The sequence below is a fragment of the Leptodactylus fuscus genome, chromosome 3, assembly GCF_031893055.1.
Source record: "Leptodactylus fuscus isolate aLepFus1 chromosome 3, aLepFus1.hap2, whole genome shotgun sequence".
NCBI lineage: Eukaryota > Metazoa > Chordata > Amphibia > Anura > Leptodactylidae > Leptodactylus > Leptodactylus fuscus.
The window spans coordinates 67834893-67851479 of record NC_134267.1 but is presented as its reverse complement, the minus strand read 5'-3'; the positions used below and the strand labels follow the sequence as shown (position 1 = coordinate 67851479).

The window sequence follows — 16587 nt, the reverse complement described above, 5'->3', positions numbered from 1 at the left end:
AACACAGGATCTCACCTTGCTGTTTATTATTCCTTGTACTTGCTGTAAATGTTTATCAATCTCCCCATCACAACATCCATGCTGGACAGAAGGGATATAGCACTCCAGTATCCTTGCACATACTCTGTCTTGGATATGCTTCAAAATAAGACTCATCCGTTCTATAACCAGATTGCAAGACAACCTCGCACAGATCGCCCAGGATCCTGTTCACAACTAAGTTCCTTTGAGCTTGAAGAAGGGCAATCTGTGCCCGAATTGCATTGTGCTGAACTTTAATAAAGAGGTTGTCTTGCAGTCTGGTGAAGCGCAGTCCTTTATCCCGGTCCATGTATGTTGAATCATCTTCAGAAGGCGTGATTACCACTGTGACTACTTAAGATAACTTGCATATGACTTTTTATGCTTTCAAACATTTAGAACTCCCTTTCTATTGGTGCTGCTCTGTAAGCTTTTTGTTGCAGTAAAGTGAATTACTTGAACATGAAAGGGCCAGTTTTTGGTGGAAAAACAACCTGAGGCTGACCTGTTCCCTTTAAGTTGGTGGACAGAGAAATAAAGAGAACTGTACAGCTAGGAACAATGGAATACTTGTCTTGAAGATCAGTCAGTGTACGTTCCAAGTTCTCAGTTTAGTTATTAAAGGCTGTCTATTTGCAGACCCAGCATTTCAACTCAGCCCCACAGATAAATAAGTTGGGGTCACCTGAATCGAGCAGTGTTTTTCCCTTGTGAATTGATACTTCCATTGCTGAGAGACCATGTTATTTTGTCCATATGCAATTGGTCTCTTTGAAACCACCAGGCCGATGCCTTTTTTCCAAGGAGCTGAGTGGCAACACCCGCATTCCTCCAAAGAGCATATGCATTTTCGTATTATCAAGAATGGTGATATTTCTGCAGCAGAAGCACCAATTCACTAAGGGAAAATGGGTCACATGAATCAAATTGCATTATGAATTAGTTCCTCCATTGTTGAGATATTGCCATTTTTGTCAATATGAAAATGTGCTCTTTGGAGTAGCAAGGGCATTAGAGTTATAGAATCCTGTATTGTTATACAGATGCTTTTATTGTTTAAAAAGTTAATAAAAACTACAGTATGTAGCAGTAAAAAAAAAAAAAAAAAAAAAGCATAGCAAGTGAAACAGTGACTTTGAGCGACAAATTATCCCAACTTTTTCTTGTTATTAATGAGCATTGCCATCTTCTGTGAAGCTACATGGATCTCCCAGGGCACAGGTTAGGAACATAACTGAAGATTAACGGTGGGCACACATTTCAAGATTAATCTAATTTATGTCTTGCAACAGAGAATTGTCAGTGGACACTGTAAAGACTGGTATGGGAGGCAAAACCGGGAACAAAGGAGCAGTGGCTGTTCGCTTTCAGTTCTACAGTACAAGTTTTTGCTTTATATGTAGTCACTTTACTGCTGGACAAACCCAAGTGAAAGAACGGAATGAGGATTACAAAGAGATCACCCAGAAATTAAACTTCCCCCTGGTAAGTGTCTCTGGTAAATTCCAATCAGAGGGTGACTGAACTTGTTAAGGAAGAACATTGTACATTATTGTTGCCTCCTTGCCATGGCAGATTGGGGAGTGTGGCAATTCTCTTTTTATGTTAAAAAATAAGGATTAGAGCTAATGGTGGACTGTCTGCTGGCAGAAATCATGCATATGCTGTGGCTTTATGCATATATTGTACTGGGTCCTGGGGGTTGTTGGAGGATCTATTCTATATCCATATAACATCCCAAACTACTATTATTGAGATACGTAAATGAGTTAACACTAGATATAATGGGAGAGTGGCCGTAGGCTGACATCACTTATGTAGCACTAAATCTGATTGCTTACCTTTGGATCCAGGCCACACCACCATGCAAAATAGAATTTATTGAGGGTTATTGAGAAGGTGAATTCAGTGCTCCTTAATGAAAAGGCCCACTGCTAAGGGACAGATCACTTAATACTTAATTGCTTGTGCCAATGATATTGGCTTAGACAATAACTGAAGGGCTCATGGCCCACAGAACCCTGGAGCATTGTATATGACTACTTGCTTGTACCATTGTTTGTTATATAGTGGTGATGAATGTGTCTGATCTATGTTTTATAATATAATTTTTATGTGGTTCTCCTTCTGCCCTGTGTGATAGATTCATCTACTCTATCCTAAACTGTCCTGCACTTGTCAAGAGGGTTATAATCAAAAACTGTAAACCTTTTTTACATTTATAGTTTCTTATTTCCACAGGGCAGAAATGTTTTTTCCCACGACTATGTCTTCTGGTGTGGAGACTTTAATTACCGGTTGGACCTTACGTATGAAGAAGTGTTTTACTTTATTAAGCGTCAGGACTGGAAAAAACTGCTTGAGTTTGACCAACTTCAACTTCAAAAGTCTAATGGAAAAGTATGTAGTACCTAAATGGCATAGAGTACATTACTACAATACCTTGCACCTCTGATGACTGTAATCTAGGAAACACACAAGAAGGGCTAGAAAAAGCATTGATTTCAAGTACACTGTAAGGGTCAGTGGGTTACTTACCCACTGTGCCGCCTAACTAGTTTGACCTTTAGCCACTCCCAAGGGTGTTCTCTAAGTAGCCTTTCTCTTGTCCTCCCATTAACCCTCGCTGCGAAGACACTGCCAGATAACTTTCACTTTCCTGGTGCACATGACAGGAGCCTTCTAGGTGCCACGAAGCAATGAAGGGCAAAGCAAAATGTGGTAGGCAGAGCTGGATGAGCAGGCAGATATGGAGTCAGAAAACAATCCAGTGTTCAGTAAACATGAAAACTGTCAGAATGCAGGACAAACTGTAAACCTATATTGCTCATGAAAGATGTGGTTGGTGAAGTAGACCTTTATTATACACACATGCTGATAATCTACAGCAGCATGGAAGGGTAGGTTCACATCTGTGTCGGAGTTTCTGTAGGAGACTCCACCGAAGATTCTGCCAAATATTGGCAGAGAGAAAAGTCCTGCACGGTAGACTTTTCTCTTCACCGATTTCAGTAAAAATAAAAAAACAGCGGAATCCTGGCCCATTATACTCTGGGGTCCGCAGGTGACTGCTGTTTTAGCGGACAGGCGCAAGTGTGAACCTAGCCTAACAGAGATAACCTGGTGCCTGTGTCTGCTGGGAAAGACAGCATGCTGACAAGTGCAGAATGGTTTGTTACATACACCGGTTAAGGAAATAATCTGAAAGGGACTGTGTCACCATATTGAACTATAAGCACAATCAGACCGTTTTCATGTGAATAATATGCTGCTTCCTAAATGGACCTTCATTGCTGAGATATTAGTTATTATTAGATATTAAATATTAGTCCTGTGGATAGGTAATCAGTATGAAAAATCCTTTGGGGCTGAACACCCGTTTAATGCTTTTATACAGAGCTGCGTTTACAGTTCTGCAGGTCTCAGAGCTGAAATTTCCCATCCTTCATTGCTGGCACACAATTTACATCGTGGTATGACTAGTGCCTACTTTGGATGGTGTTCAGCGATGTGATGTAGAAAAAAAAACTAACTGTATACTGAATTGTAGGAAGTGCCTACATTGAAATGTAAAGAGTCGATATGGGATGTTCTTATCCACAAGCATTTAATCACATTATCAGCAACTTTTTTAAATAGTCTACATTTATTTTGCCAAAAGTAGCCTATGTAGAAGTGGCAGTACTTGAACCCCTTACAGTTAGATCTAACCGTACAATACTAATTCATATCTGATATATCAAAGTAATGACATCCCACAAAGGTTACGCTTCCACAGTACTGCTTGGCTGCTGGAAAAGCTGAATAGCGTTTGTTACATCAGTACTGTCATTACTCACATGGATCTGATTTGAATAAGAATTGTGCACTTGTCATTTCAGGTGGTTGAAAATGCCTGAAGTGTCATATTATCCACATATTATGAACAAGTAATGGATGTGAGACTTACATCTGGTGCAAAACTGTAGTCACGATGTACTCTATAACAAAAGCTTTCATTTACATAACAATCAGGAATATGTGACAGACTGTACATGGTTAATAGTGCATAAAGCTATGCATTGAACAGATTAACTCTAAAGTAATGTACTGTGTGACATGTATAATCTGAACACAAATTTCTGAATCTTAATATCAGGAGATTTAAAGAAATGACATGTTTATAATAAATATATGCCAGAATACATCTTAAAAGGGCAAATGATAAAAAGAGGAATGCAACCTCTTGAGACTCACTTTTTAATAACCCAGAAGAGTAAGGTGCTGACTATTTTGCAAAACCATGGCCATAACAAAGTAGTCCATTCTGGTGGAAGGCAACAGTGTTTGGTAGCATCATATACAAGACTATCTTTGGTGGACAGCATAACAGGCTCCGAGTGATTGGCTATCTAAGGTAGATGGAACTAGTTTTGACCATTGTGCAAGAGTATAAAGAGGTAGGGATGGTTTGGGATGTGAAGCAGCACGGTCAACATGGTAGTTACTGACTCTTACAATAATAAGTAATATAAAGAAAAAGAATGGATACTCTAAGTACATTGCAGATGAAGGTAGTATAAAGTAATTAGAGATGAGCAAACAGTGTTCTATCGGGGATATCTGGCTGTTCGATGTGTTCGATTCGAATCGAATATCACGTGGCAAACTCCAAAAAAATTTGATTCCCCTTCCACCTTCCCTGGCGCTTTTTTTGCACCAATAACAGCGCAGGGAAGGTGTGACTGGAACTACGACACCGGAGGCATCGAAAAAAATCGTAAAAAGTCATTGGCTGCCGAAATCAGGTGACCTCCATTTTAGACGAATAGTGGATTTCAAATCCGGGTCATATGAGAATGTGAACTTTGTGACTATGAGACAGGGATAGCTGTACAGGCAGGGATAGCTAGGGATAACCTTTATTTAGGTAGGAATGTTATTAAAAATAACTTTTTGGGGCTCTATTGGGTGTGTAATTGTGATTTTTGTGACATAAACTTTTTCCCATAGGAATGCATTGGACAGCGCTGATTGGTCGAATTCCGTACTCTGGCCAATCAGCACTGGCTCTGCTGGAAGAGGCGGAGTCTAAGATCGCTCCACACCAGTCTCCATTCAGGTCCGACCTTAGACTCCGCCTCCTCCGGCAGAGCCAGCGCTGATTGGCCGAAGGCTGGCCAATGCATTCCTACGGGTATGCACATACTTAGCAGTGCTGAGCCAGTTCTGCTCAACTACACCGTGTGCCGGTCAGCCCATCTGATATAGCAGAGCCGAGTGTGCACACTCGGCTCTGCTACATCAGATGTAGCAGAGCCGAGGGTGCACTAGAACCCTTATGCACATTCGGCTCTGCTACATCTGATGGGCTGACCGGCACACGGTGTAGTTGAGCAGAACTGGCTCAGCACTGCTAAGTCTCTGCATTCCCATAGGAATGCATTGGCCAGCCTTCGGCCAATCAGCTCTGGCTCTGCCGGAGGAGGCGGAGTCTAAGGTCGGACCTGAATGGAGACTGGTGTGGAGCGATCTTAGACTCCGCCTCCTCCAGCAGAGCCAGCGCTGATTGGTCGAATTCCGTACTCTGGCCGATGCATTCTATTAGCCCGATGAAGTAGAGCTGAATGTGTGTGCTTAGCTCAACTACGCTGGTGGAGTAGTTGAGCTAAGCACACACATTCAGCTCTACTTCATCGGGCTAATAGAATGCATTGGCCAATCAGCGCTGGCCAATGCATTCTATTAGCGTGAGCTGAGTTTGCACAGGGGTTCCAGTGCACCCTCGGCTCTGCTACATCTGATGTAGCAGAGCCGAGTGTGCATAAGGGTTCTAGTGCACCCTCGGCTCTGCTACATCTGATGTAGCAGAGCCGAGTGTGCACACTCGGCTCTGCTATATCAGATGGGCTGACCGGCACACGGTGTAGTTGAGCAGAACTGGCTCAGCACTGCTAAGTATGTGCATACCCGTAGGAATGCATTGGCCAGCCTTCGGCCAATCAGCGCTGGCTCTGCCGGAGGAGGCGGAGTCTAAGGTCAGACCTGAATGGAGACTGGTGTGGAGCGATCTTAGACTCCGCCTCCTCCAGCAGAGCCAGCGCTGATTGGTCGAATTCCGTACTCTGGCCAATCAGCGCTGGCCAATACATTCCTATGGGGAAAAGTTAGCTTGCGAAAATCGCAAGCTGACAGGGATTTTCCATGAAATAAAGTGACTTTTATGCCCCCAGACATGCTTCCCCTGCTGTCCCAGTGTCATTCCAGGGTGTTGGTATCATTTCCTGGGGTGTCATAGTGGACTTGGTGACCCTCCAGACACGGATTTGGGTTTCCCCCTTAACGAGTATATGTTCCCCATAGACTATAATGGGGTTCGAAACCCGTTCGAACACTCGAACAGTGAGCGACTGTTCGAATCGAATTTCGAACCTCGAACATTTTAGTGTTCGCTCATCTCTAAAAGTAATATTATGGGGTATGTCATTCTCTGCTCTACAGGTTCATGGTGCGATGACAAATCAAGTTGCCTACACATGAAATCCAGTGTTACCAAATGATAATATCTTCATTGCACGTCATGAATCTGTTAATGCATTATTAAATAGGAAACTTGGCAGCCATTAATGATTGGTATGGGGATTTCTACTGGGAGGCTATATGAATCCTTGCAAGTAGATAAATCTTTTGGAAATGTTATTATTCCCAACTTACTTATAAAATAATTTCCTTTTTGTTTGTTAGATATTCAAAGACTTCTATGAAGGTACAATCGACTTTGGACCAACTTATAAATATGACATTGGATCAGAAGCTTATGACACAAGTGAAAAGTGCAGAACTCCTGCTTGGACAGACCGAGTATTATGGTGGAGAAAGAAGTTACCATTTGAGAAATCAGGTATACATTACTTGTGTCTGTAGAGATAATTGTAACAAATGTAATAGCTAAAGCTTCTATGTTCATTGAGTAACTCAGCAAATATTTTAATCTTGCAATCTAGAGACACTGTCCCCTATAGAAGCTGCAAGACAAGTAGGGACTTGGGTTACAGATTTAGCAAAGTTTCATCCATGAAGAAGTTCCTCACAATCTCAACTTGTAGGAAAGGTCTCCCTGTAAGAAGGGTTCCCCTGCTGTTGTCCCATGGTTCGCTGTTTGCTCTGAGAAAGAGTTGAGGATCCTTTGTCCCCTTGCTATTGCTTCCGAATAACCTAATATTGTATAGTTAGTGGCTTCTTAAAGGGGGCTTGTCACCAGAACCCAGGCACACAGATAGCTGAGGATCACTTGTAATAAACAGTGTTTTCCTCTTATGAGTCTGTGCCTCCAGTATATGGGACTACCTGACAAACATCACAGCAGTATCGTACATGGACCTAGAATATGATCAGTGACAAGTGTGACAGAACTGAGGACCAGGTGAGATTAGATGTACACTGCCTGACCCTGTCAATAAGAGGAACAAGGGATTGGCAAAGGACAGTATAGTACAGTGGTAGGCTTACCTCGTTGGGGTGATGGCAATGCTCCAAAGAGCTCATTTGTATATTGATAAAAACACTGTTTGATTCAATTGATCCAGACCCACCTATTGTTGAGGCTGGGCTGATATGCTGTGTTATAGTGACACCCTTTTTTCTTTCTTTTTTTTCTTTCTTTAGTATAATGCACACTGAACTATAATGGCCATTTAGTTCACTCAGCCGGTACATACGTTACACACTCTGGCTGCAGAACAGTTCCCTGACTGATCATGTGATTGTTACACTCACCTGCCTATTCACACAGCAGACGGAAGTCACTTCTTTCAGTCTACTGTATGATAGTCTGGAATTTTTGCTCTCATGGGTTCACATAGAAAACAGGGACTTCTGGCGACTGTATAAGTCTATCATTTCACCTACCAGGGGACCCATTCAACAGCCGCTAAGTGTGAAGTATGTTCGTTATTCCCTATACAAAAGGGCTAAATATAAAATAAAAAACAAGAAAACTCCTGATTGTAGCTATAACGAAAACTATAGTATAATAGGGTTGTTCTTAGTGCATCTCAGGCAGTGACTAGAGGTCATCAGGGCATGAATTCCAGTATTAAGGTTTTGACACATTCCAAGTAAATACATGCTCCAGGGTAAATACATTCAATGTGAATACTTTTTAGTTTTAACCATTTTAGGTATTGAGTGTTTTGGCAATTTAATGGAGTCTGTCGGCACCAATAATGTTGTTAAATCATCCCCTAGTTCCTGGATAGTGCTCAGAGCCATGAGCACAGTCATATGATTTGTTTGTAGAATGCCTGCTTTATTTTGACAAAAAAAAAAAACTTACTTTTTAGATTTTATTCAAATGAGCTAACAGCTAACTTTATCTGGGCATGTTCTTGGTGGCTAGGCCATGGCCAGATAACCCTCTTGGGAGAAGGTGAGGGGAGGCTTCAGTTATGTGACTATTGCTGGGAGGGGTATTCAGTGAGAGGAACATTTTTCTGTGATGCTCAGTTGCCGCAGAACATGTCCCAAGTAACTTGCGTCAATTTCAAGACATCTGCCCCAGTGCACCAGTAATGACTGTTCCATCCAGTTGAGTATACCGTGACATGAGATTGGTAGCTTATATATCTGGTAAAGGAAAAGGAGTATGTATAAATTACTAAAATGTTATTAGTAAAACTAAGGAAGATCTGTAAAATTGTATTTTATTATTTAGATTGCTCCTGTATAACCTTAATATGTCTGTAGAGAGTCATGACCTAAACTATTGCATTACTTGTTTATCGCCTTGTAGCTGGAGACATTAATCTTCTAGACAGTGACTTGGATTGGAGTTGTAAAGTAAAACACACGTGGAGTCCTGGTGCCCTGATGTATTATGGGAGAGCAGAGATTCCATCATCTGACCACAGGTACACTTCCTCTTCATAGAACTAAACATGGTCGCTTTTAAAATGTTTCTCATACTACTGATGTCATGATTTTCTACATTATAGAACAGGGGTCAGCAACCTTTTTCCTATGGTATGCCAATATTTAACAAATACTTGGTGAGCCGTGTAATAATTGTAAGGATGTCGATCTCCTTTAGACCTACATGAATGTCTTAAAACACAAACCGTATCAGCACCCAATGAATAACACTAGGTTCACACTAGCATTTGGCTTTCCATTCCTCGGGTCCAGTTGGAGTCCCGAGAAACGTAATCCTAATCCACTTAAAAAGTGGTTACCTGCAGAAACCCACAGACCCCATAGGGGTCCACCAGGCTTCCGCCTGAAAAATGCAGGGAAAAAAGTCCTGCTTGGAATTGAATGGATGGAATCCTTGAATGGAGATGGAGCACTAGTATAAACCCAGCCTTAGGGAGCCTTCACACGGAGTAACACTCCGCGCATTTTGCTCCAAATTACACATGTAAAAATACACGTATAAAATGTAGTAAGCCATTGAGTTCAATGTGGTTTTTTTTTCGTATAACGCACGTAATTTTGCAAAATTACGCTTGTTATACAGAAAAAAAAAGCCATTGAACTCAATGTCTTACTACATTTTACAAGTGTATTTTTACATGTATAATTTGGAGCAAAATGCGCGGAGCGTTACTCCGTGTAAAGGCTCCCTTAGTTTAAACTTGCATTTGACTGTGATCCTTCTCTTGTAACAGGATCGGCTATATGAAGGATGCGTTATGCTTAATAGATTGATACAAACGTTTCCACGTTGTCTTGTGTAAATGAATGTACACCCACTTTACCATGTTCTCCTGCCACGTTATACTTTTACATTTGCTTTAAGGAAGAATGAGCTCTGAACAGTTTAGCTCATGTCTAGACACATTGTCACACCTCTTGCTTCCCTCTTTAGTGCCTCCTCTGCTGTAGTACAGCAACTGAGATATCTCTGTGTCAGGTAGATATTCCTGATGTGCCGACATTGGCAGAGATGTTGGAGGTTGCTGACCCCTACCATTGGTTTTATCAGATCATAAGTGTCTCAAAGCCAGAACCACCTTTGTGGGAAGCGGAAGCGCTAGTAGTGGGGCATACCCTGCACTGTTGTCTGTCAGATGATTTTCTCTATCTAAAAATCTAGTGTGTGGTTTGTTTGTTTTTTTATTTTTTTTTATTTTTTATTTTTGGTAAACTTGAGCATCTTATTTATGGTGAACAATAAATGTTGGGTATGGGGGCACTCGTCCACATTAGGGAGAGTGTGTGCCTACATAGGCAGTACGGAGACTTACAAGTCATTCCTGCTCCGCTAGGGATTATGGGTAAAAAATATGCAAATCTATTCTCCTGGATGGAATTAGGAGAACAGAGTGCACTGTTCTCCTAATTCCATCCAGGAGAATAGATTTGCATATTTTTTACCCATAATCCCTAGCGGAGCAGGAATGACTTGTAAGTCTCCGTACTGCCTATGTAGGCACACACTCTCCCTAATGTGGACGAGTGCCCCCATACCCTGGTCTATAGTCTCTCACGCTGCTAAATCAGTATCCCTACGCTATGCTGAGGATGGCCCAATAGGCCGAAACAGCGCTGTCCATAGCTGGGAATCTGTTCCTTTTGGGACAGAAATACTGATTTAGCAATTAAATCCACATTATGATTAAAAGACTTTATAACTGAGTCGTTCATGATGTTAAGGATGCTGCCCTCTATAGGGTGGTGTACAGAGTGCACTCTGTTCTCTTAATTCCATCCAGGAGAATAGATTTGCATATTTTTTTACCAATAAATGTTGAAAACACAGGCATCTGTCCTGAGCAGGGAAGTCCTGCTTGCCGTACATCATATAATAAAGACCAGTGGTTTGAAGCTATGGAATGACATCCACTGGAATACACTGTGAATAAAATGTTGATGCTTATGTGATCCCACTGTGACAGGATCTAGTGAAAGCCTGCTGTGTACTTCCCAAAAATGTAACCTGTAGTGTAAAGTATACAGCGCTGTGACTCTGTAATGAATCGTTAGGTGTGTCATCTCTTTAATTGGGGTTCATGTGTAATAGCAAGTATGCACTCATTGGAATGTATTGTCCTCTTTGTAACAGGTGATTGTATAGGGCGTGCCAGTATTTGGCATCTACTATTTAATTATAATTTAAGTAATTATGGAGCCTGGGGAGCTGTCCGAGAAACTCTGAATAACAGCTGTTAATTCAGTTACAGATTTCTCCCATGTCCCCCATGCATGCCTCCTGCATGTAAGTGAAGCACAAATGCATTCAATGACCATGACCTGGGGCCCTATAGATGTGAATGGAGCACTGGTCAGTCATGTACACTGACATTTCATTTACAGGAAAGAGGGATCGGGACTTTCAGGTCCCATTGCTCTTGTTTGCTGACGATCCCAGTGGTCAGGCCCCCAGCGATCTGACACTTAACCCCTATCCACAAGAATGTCTTTAATGATAAAACTCCTTTAAGAGTCTGTTGATTTTTTTTCCTCATCCTCCTCTTACTATTACACCCGGATCATTTTGAAGAGGACCCACACTTTCAGTTTTTATTTTCTTATTATTTATATAGTTGAAATATTATTTAGAATTATTTTTAATTGACAATGACTCTCTGCCAATGTTTGTGATTGTTGTCTCTTTAAAGAGACAAAAACATCAGTTATAGACACATAGGGGGAGATTTATTATGCCTTGTACAGCAGTTTTCTAGTAGACAAGGCATGATTAAGTTTGTTTTCCACACAAATTGCGCTTTTTTTTTTTTCTTACATCAGTTTTGCCCCTTTCCTGAAATCAGGGGTGGCATTGGTGGGGCCACCAGCACTTCTAGATTTATGATCATTTGCACCAGTTTACTATGAACTGGAATAGATTTCAGTGAAGCACATAGTCCTTTGGAGGGTGTACATGATGTATGAGGAGGAGTCTACCTTATCATAACTGAGGTGCCCCCCCCCCCCTTCCAGCACATAAGATTCGAAGCCTGTTGTTGAAAATGTGTCTTCGTTTTCTATTGAGATCCAATACACAAATGTTGAGAAATTTTAGATTACTATATTTATTTATAAATCTGTAAACTTGATCATTCCTCAGTTTCAATAGTACTTGCACCGTTCTGAATAAGCCCCAAACCAATGAGAACTGTACCCTTAAGTGATCAAATGCCTAAACCACTTATATATGGAGCCTACAGTGATGAGCAATACAGTGAAGGAAAATATATCAATAGACAGAAGCATTTCACGTTCATCTAATGCGCAATCGCTCTGTACTATGTATGTTATAGCCACTGCGAAAGGCGTTTGTGCAGTACAAGTGAATGGATAGGGTTGTGCATGTTATATTGTAGCCTGTGCAACTTTGAGAAATACAGTTTAAGCAGCCAACCCTTTTATTGCTGAGCCTAGAAAGGTCAAGCCATTTATGTGCGACTCTACACAATGCTTATATGACGTTTTGTGTTTGTATATGTATTGCTCACTGTTGGTCTCTGTTATCAGCCATTATCAGGATTGTATATATGCAGATATGCAGCATTTGCTCACTGTTCAGTTATCAGAGGATCGAATATATAGAACACTCGCTCACCGTTGTTTTCTTTTATCAGCCATTTTTAGATTGTATCCAGAGAATTACATAGTCAGATAGTTACAGTCATCACAGCAAAGAATTTATCTCCACAGACATGGCCGGTATAGTCTCGAGGATTTGCTGGTTTTCATTTTATACAAATGGACCGCAATGCCAGATACTTTCTCTAGTAAAAACATCTGTACATCCTGGTGATAACTTGCACATCCTTGCCTGTTTTCCAGACCTGTGCTAGCCATTGTGGAGGTGGAAGTTCAGGAGGTGGATGTGACAGCGAGAGATAAGGTATTTGATGAAGTCTCCTCATCCCAGGGTCCTTTGGATGCCACAGTTGAAGTCCACATTGACTCTCCGACACCTGAGGAGAAAGCTGAGTTTCCTGAAGATTTAAGTTCAGAGCTTGTGGAACGATTCCAGCACCATGGCACTGTTGTCCTTGTACGGTAAGTGAAGTCTGAATAACAAATATTGTCAATTGCACCGAGTGGGAGGCAATTGAGGATGACAGCTAACAACACTTAATGGGGTGAAATGTAGAAAGCCGCAAATTGAAAGTATGTAGTAATAGCTGAACACTTAACTACTTGGTGACTAAAGCTGGTTAATCTGCAGTGACAATCGCAACACACCCACATAAACCAAGTAATGTGAAACAACCATATTGTAGGTTAAGTGACTACTGGTCCTTAACCCCTTCATTGTAGGTTAAGCGACTACACATTCTTAGTCCCTTCATTGAAGGATAAGCAGCTACTAGCCCTTAACCCCTTCTTTGCCAGTCTTTTTTTCTTTTGCACAATAATCAATGCATAGGGCTCCAACCAGGGGTGAACCTGCCCCTTTCGCCGCCCGAGGCGAACGACAGAAAGCGGCCGCCCCCTCCCCCGGGAGGAGTGGGCGGAGCGGAGGGGGCATGGCGGAGCGAAGGGGCGGGGCGAAGCGAGGGGCGGGGCGAAGCGAGGGGGCGGGGCGAAATGGCGTTCGCAGGCAGAGAGAGGACCTGCTCTCTGCCTGAGCGTGAGGGGAGGCCACTGGAGCAGCGCTGCTCCAGTGGCCTCCCCAATCCACCGCTCAGTGCTAAGCCAGTCCAGGACAACTTGTCCTGGACTGGCTTAGGTAAGCAAAAATGCCGCCCTCCCTGAGGCCCTGGCATAGCGCCGCCTGAAGCGGTTGCTTCAGGTCGCCTCATGGGAGGTGCAGCGCTAGCTCCAACCCATGAAATATGGTACATATAGACTACAAAGATCCACTTTCCTTTACTTGCCTGGATATAAAGTGGTCATTGATTTATTTTTATTTTTTTCCTTTTTGACAATCCTATATAAATCTTATTGAATTGATGAATACAAATATGAAAGGGTTTGCATGGCATCCAGAGAGTGATGGCCAAACTGTACATTAAAGAAGGCCCACAGATAAAGTCATCTTAAAGATGTTTCCAACATAATATTTAATGCATACTATGATTACATATTCTGCTTTCCTGTTCCTAGGTTAATTGGAGGGCAAATGATGGTCACATTTGCAGACAGCAGGGCAGCTTTAAGAGTTCTTGATCTTGATGGCTTAAAGGTAAATTACATTTAAGTTAAAGTACCATTCTTAAACCTGTTAATAGCATTCAGATTCATCACAGTAACTAAACACGGCGGCAGCTGTTGGAAAGCAATTATGTTTTTATGATATGCAATCTGCATTGAATATGTCACAGAAAATTGGAATGTATTATGTCTTTTGTGTGTGTGCGGGACTACTCCGTATATGTGATTAGGCTTTATAAGAGCAATATTCCAGGAAATGAATTACCGGGCTCTGCATTAATTCTTTCATACTGCACATTATTCTTTGTTTCTACAGTAACTTCTGTTCTGTCTCCAGAGAGTGTAATTTTAAGTGCAATTCCATGGTTTTAAAGTGACTATAAAATACTATTTCTAAAGAAGTAGAACTCAAAGGAAAAAAAAAGTTCTACAATCAGAATCTGAGCCAGTAAAACAAGCAGGCGCTGGAGCTCCTACAGAAACAAACAGGAAATCTTAGCATATTATATTGCCCAATGGACAAAATCAGAACTGAAGTTTGTTTTTTTTTGTTTATCAATAATATGGAAAAAAAACTTTTTAAATAAATAAAAAAAAAAAAAAAAATTGGCAACACATTACCTTTTAAAGAGGACCCTTTCACAGCCTCCATCAATTCAATTTCTGAGCATCTGTTAATAGGCGCAGCTCCACTGATTTTAGTGCAGTTAGAATTTTTTAGCCCCCATCATTCCCAAGCAATTAATGCTGTTAGTTTTGGTGCCTGATGTGCTATTAACAGATGCACAGCTGGACTTGTTGGAGATGGTGAAAGGTCCTCTTTAAGCGTGATATCATTGGAGGAGAGAGAAAGAGCAAAGGGCGGTGAGTGAGAATGGAATATGCACTTGCTGCTTGGTCCCTGGACTCTGCAAAGAATTCAAAAATTGTGAAGCAGGAGGAGGAGGGGGGCAAGCACGAGGGGCTATTGTACAGTATGGGTCATACGGGTCCATTATGTGGGGACATAATGGAGCGTTGTACTGTATGCATACAGAGGTGATAATACTGGATAGAGCATAAGGACATTATATTGTGGGTGTGTAATGTATGTTATAAAGCAAGTAATGGTGCGGTTATACATGTATGGCCGTGCCAATCATATCTGCAAATCTCATACACAGTGTTCACTCTTTGCAATTCAATGGATAAAGACCTACAGCCATTCTAGTAGGTGTGCTGCAGCAAAGAAAAAAAAACAACCAATGTTTTTTTGTTTTTGTTTTTTTGTGTGTGTGCAAATTTTACTACAAATGGAATGAGAGCTATAAAAGAATTACTTGTACTTCCCCCATTTGCTCCGTCAACTCCTGACTTTAGCTAAAAAAAAAAAAAACAGCAAAATCTGCAACAAAAAAAGCTGTGTTTCTGTAGTGTGAGGTCTTACGTTGTGAACAGACAGCGTTTAGGCAGTGGCAGAAATGCCCTGGCAAAAAACACTGCATTTTACATTACCTGCAAAATGGATAGTATTCTGGCTATTCCCATCCTAACATAGCAGCTTTTCCACTGAAGATTTTTTTTCTGCGATTTCAAAAACCCTGGCAGTTTTATAAAGGCTGATATACATATTGTCAGTTTAGATATCAGTACTATATGCATATCCTGTATATCATCAACATTTAGTGCGGATTGTATTCTGTTTTCTTTGACAGGTAAAAGGAAAAACTTTGAGAGTGAAACCAAAGACAAAAGATTGGCTAAAGGGTCTGCAGGAGGAAATAGCAAGGAACAGGGATAGTATGGTACTGCTGTCACCGAACGCCAACTCCTCTCTTTTAGAAGAAAATTTTGACTTCTCTAGTCTTGACTATGAGTCAGAAGGTTAGTGAGTCACATAACTATTAACATATGGGGTTTTTAATCCTTATTGCATTACTGTATTCATCTGAGTATAATCTGCTTTACTCACTTTTTCAGATAAATTTTAGGGACAACTCTGTGCTCAAGTGTTGGCGCTATATAAATAAAATGTATTATTATATTATTATTAAGTGTGCCAAATCAAATGGCTCTAAAGCTCACGCTGTCCCTCATTGAAGAAGTTTGCATCATTTATTGCCTGGTTTGATTAAATTACTTTATACGTAGTCTTTTAAATCCACAGTCACTTGAATAAAATATAAATCACAGAAAGAAGTGAATAAAAAATACATTTTAATATATTCAACTAAAAACTGGGTTCTTATCATGTGAATAGTGATTTATACATTGGGTACAAAAAGAATTCAGACCCCTTTAAATTTATCACTCTTTGTTTCATTGCAGCCATTTGTTAAAATCAAAAAAGTTCATTTTATTTCTCGTTATTATTAGAGATGAGCGAGTACTATTCGAAACGGCCGTTTCGAATAGCTCGCACCCATAAGAATGAATGGAAGCAGCCGGCACGCAGACTTTGGCGGCAGCCATCCGCTTATTCCCCTGCGTGTGGACTACGTT

The 16587-nt window shown here is 41.1% G+C and overlaps 1 protein-coding gene across 1 annotated transcript in view; it reads left to right on the top strand.

Moving 5' to 3' along the window:
* SYNJ2 (synaptojanin 2) overlaps positions 1-16587 on the top strand; it is a 101856-nt gene that overhangs the window by 73861 nt on the left and 11408 nt on the right. Inside the window, exons 15-21 of the mRNA XM_075267682.1 lie at positions 1314-1506; positions 2263-2421; positions 6745-6901; positions 8792-8909; positions 12790-13008; positions 14059-14137; positions 15801-15969. Of these exons, the coding sequence (XP_075123783.1) occupies positions 1314-1506; positions 2263-2421; positions 6745-6901; positions 8792-8909; positions 12790-13008; positions 14059-14137; positions 15801-15969 (1094 nt within the window). The remainder of the gene's footprint in view (positions 1-1313; positions 1507-2262; positions 2422-6744; positions 6902-8791; positions 8910-12789; positions 13009-14058; positions 14138-15800; positions 15970-16587) is intronic.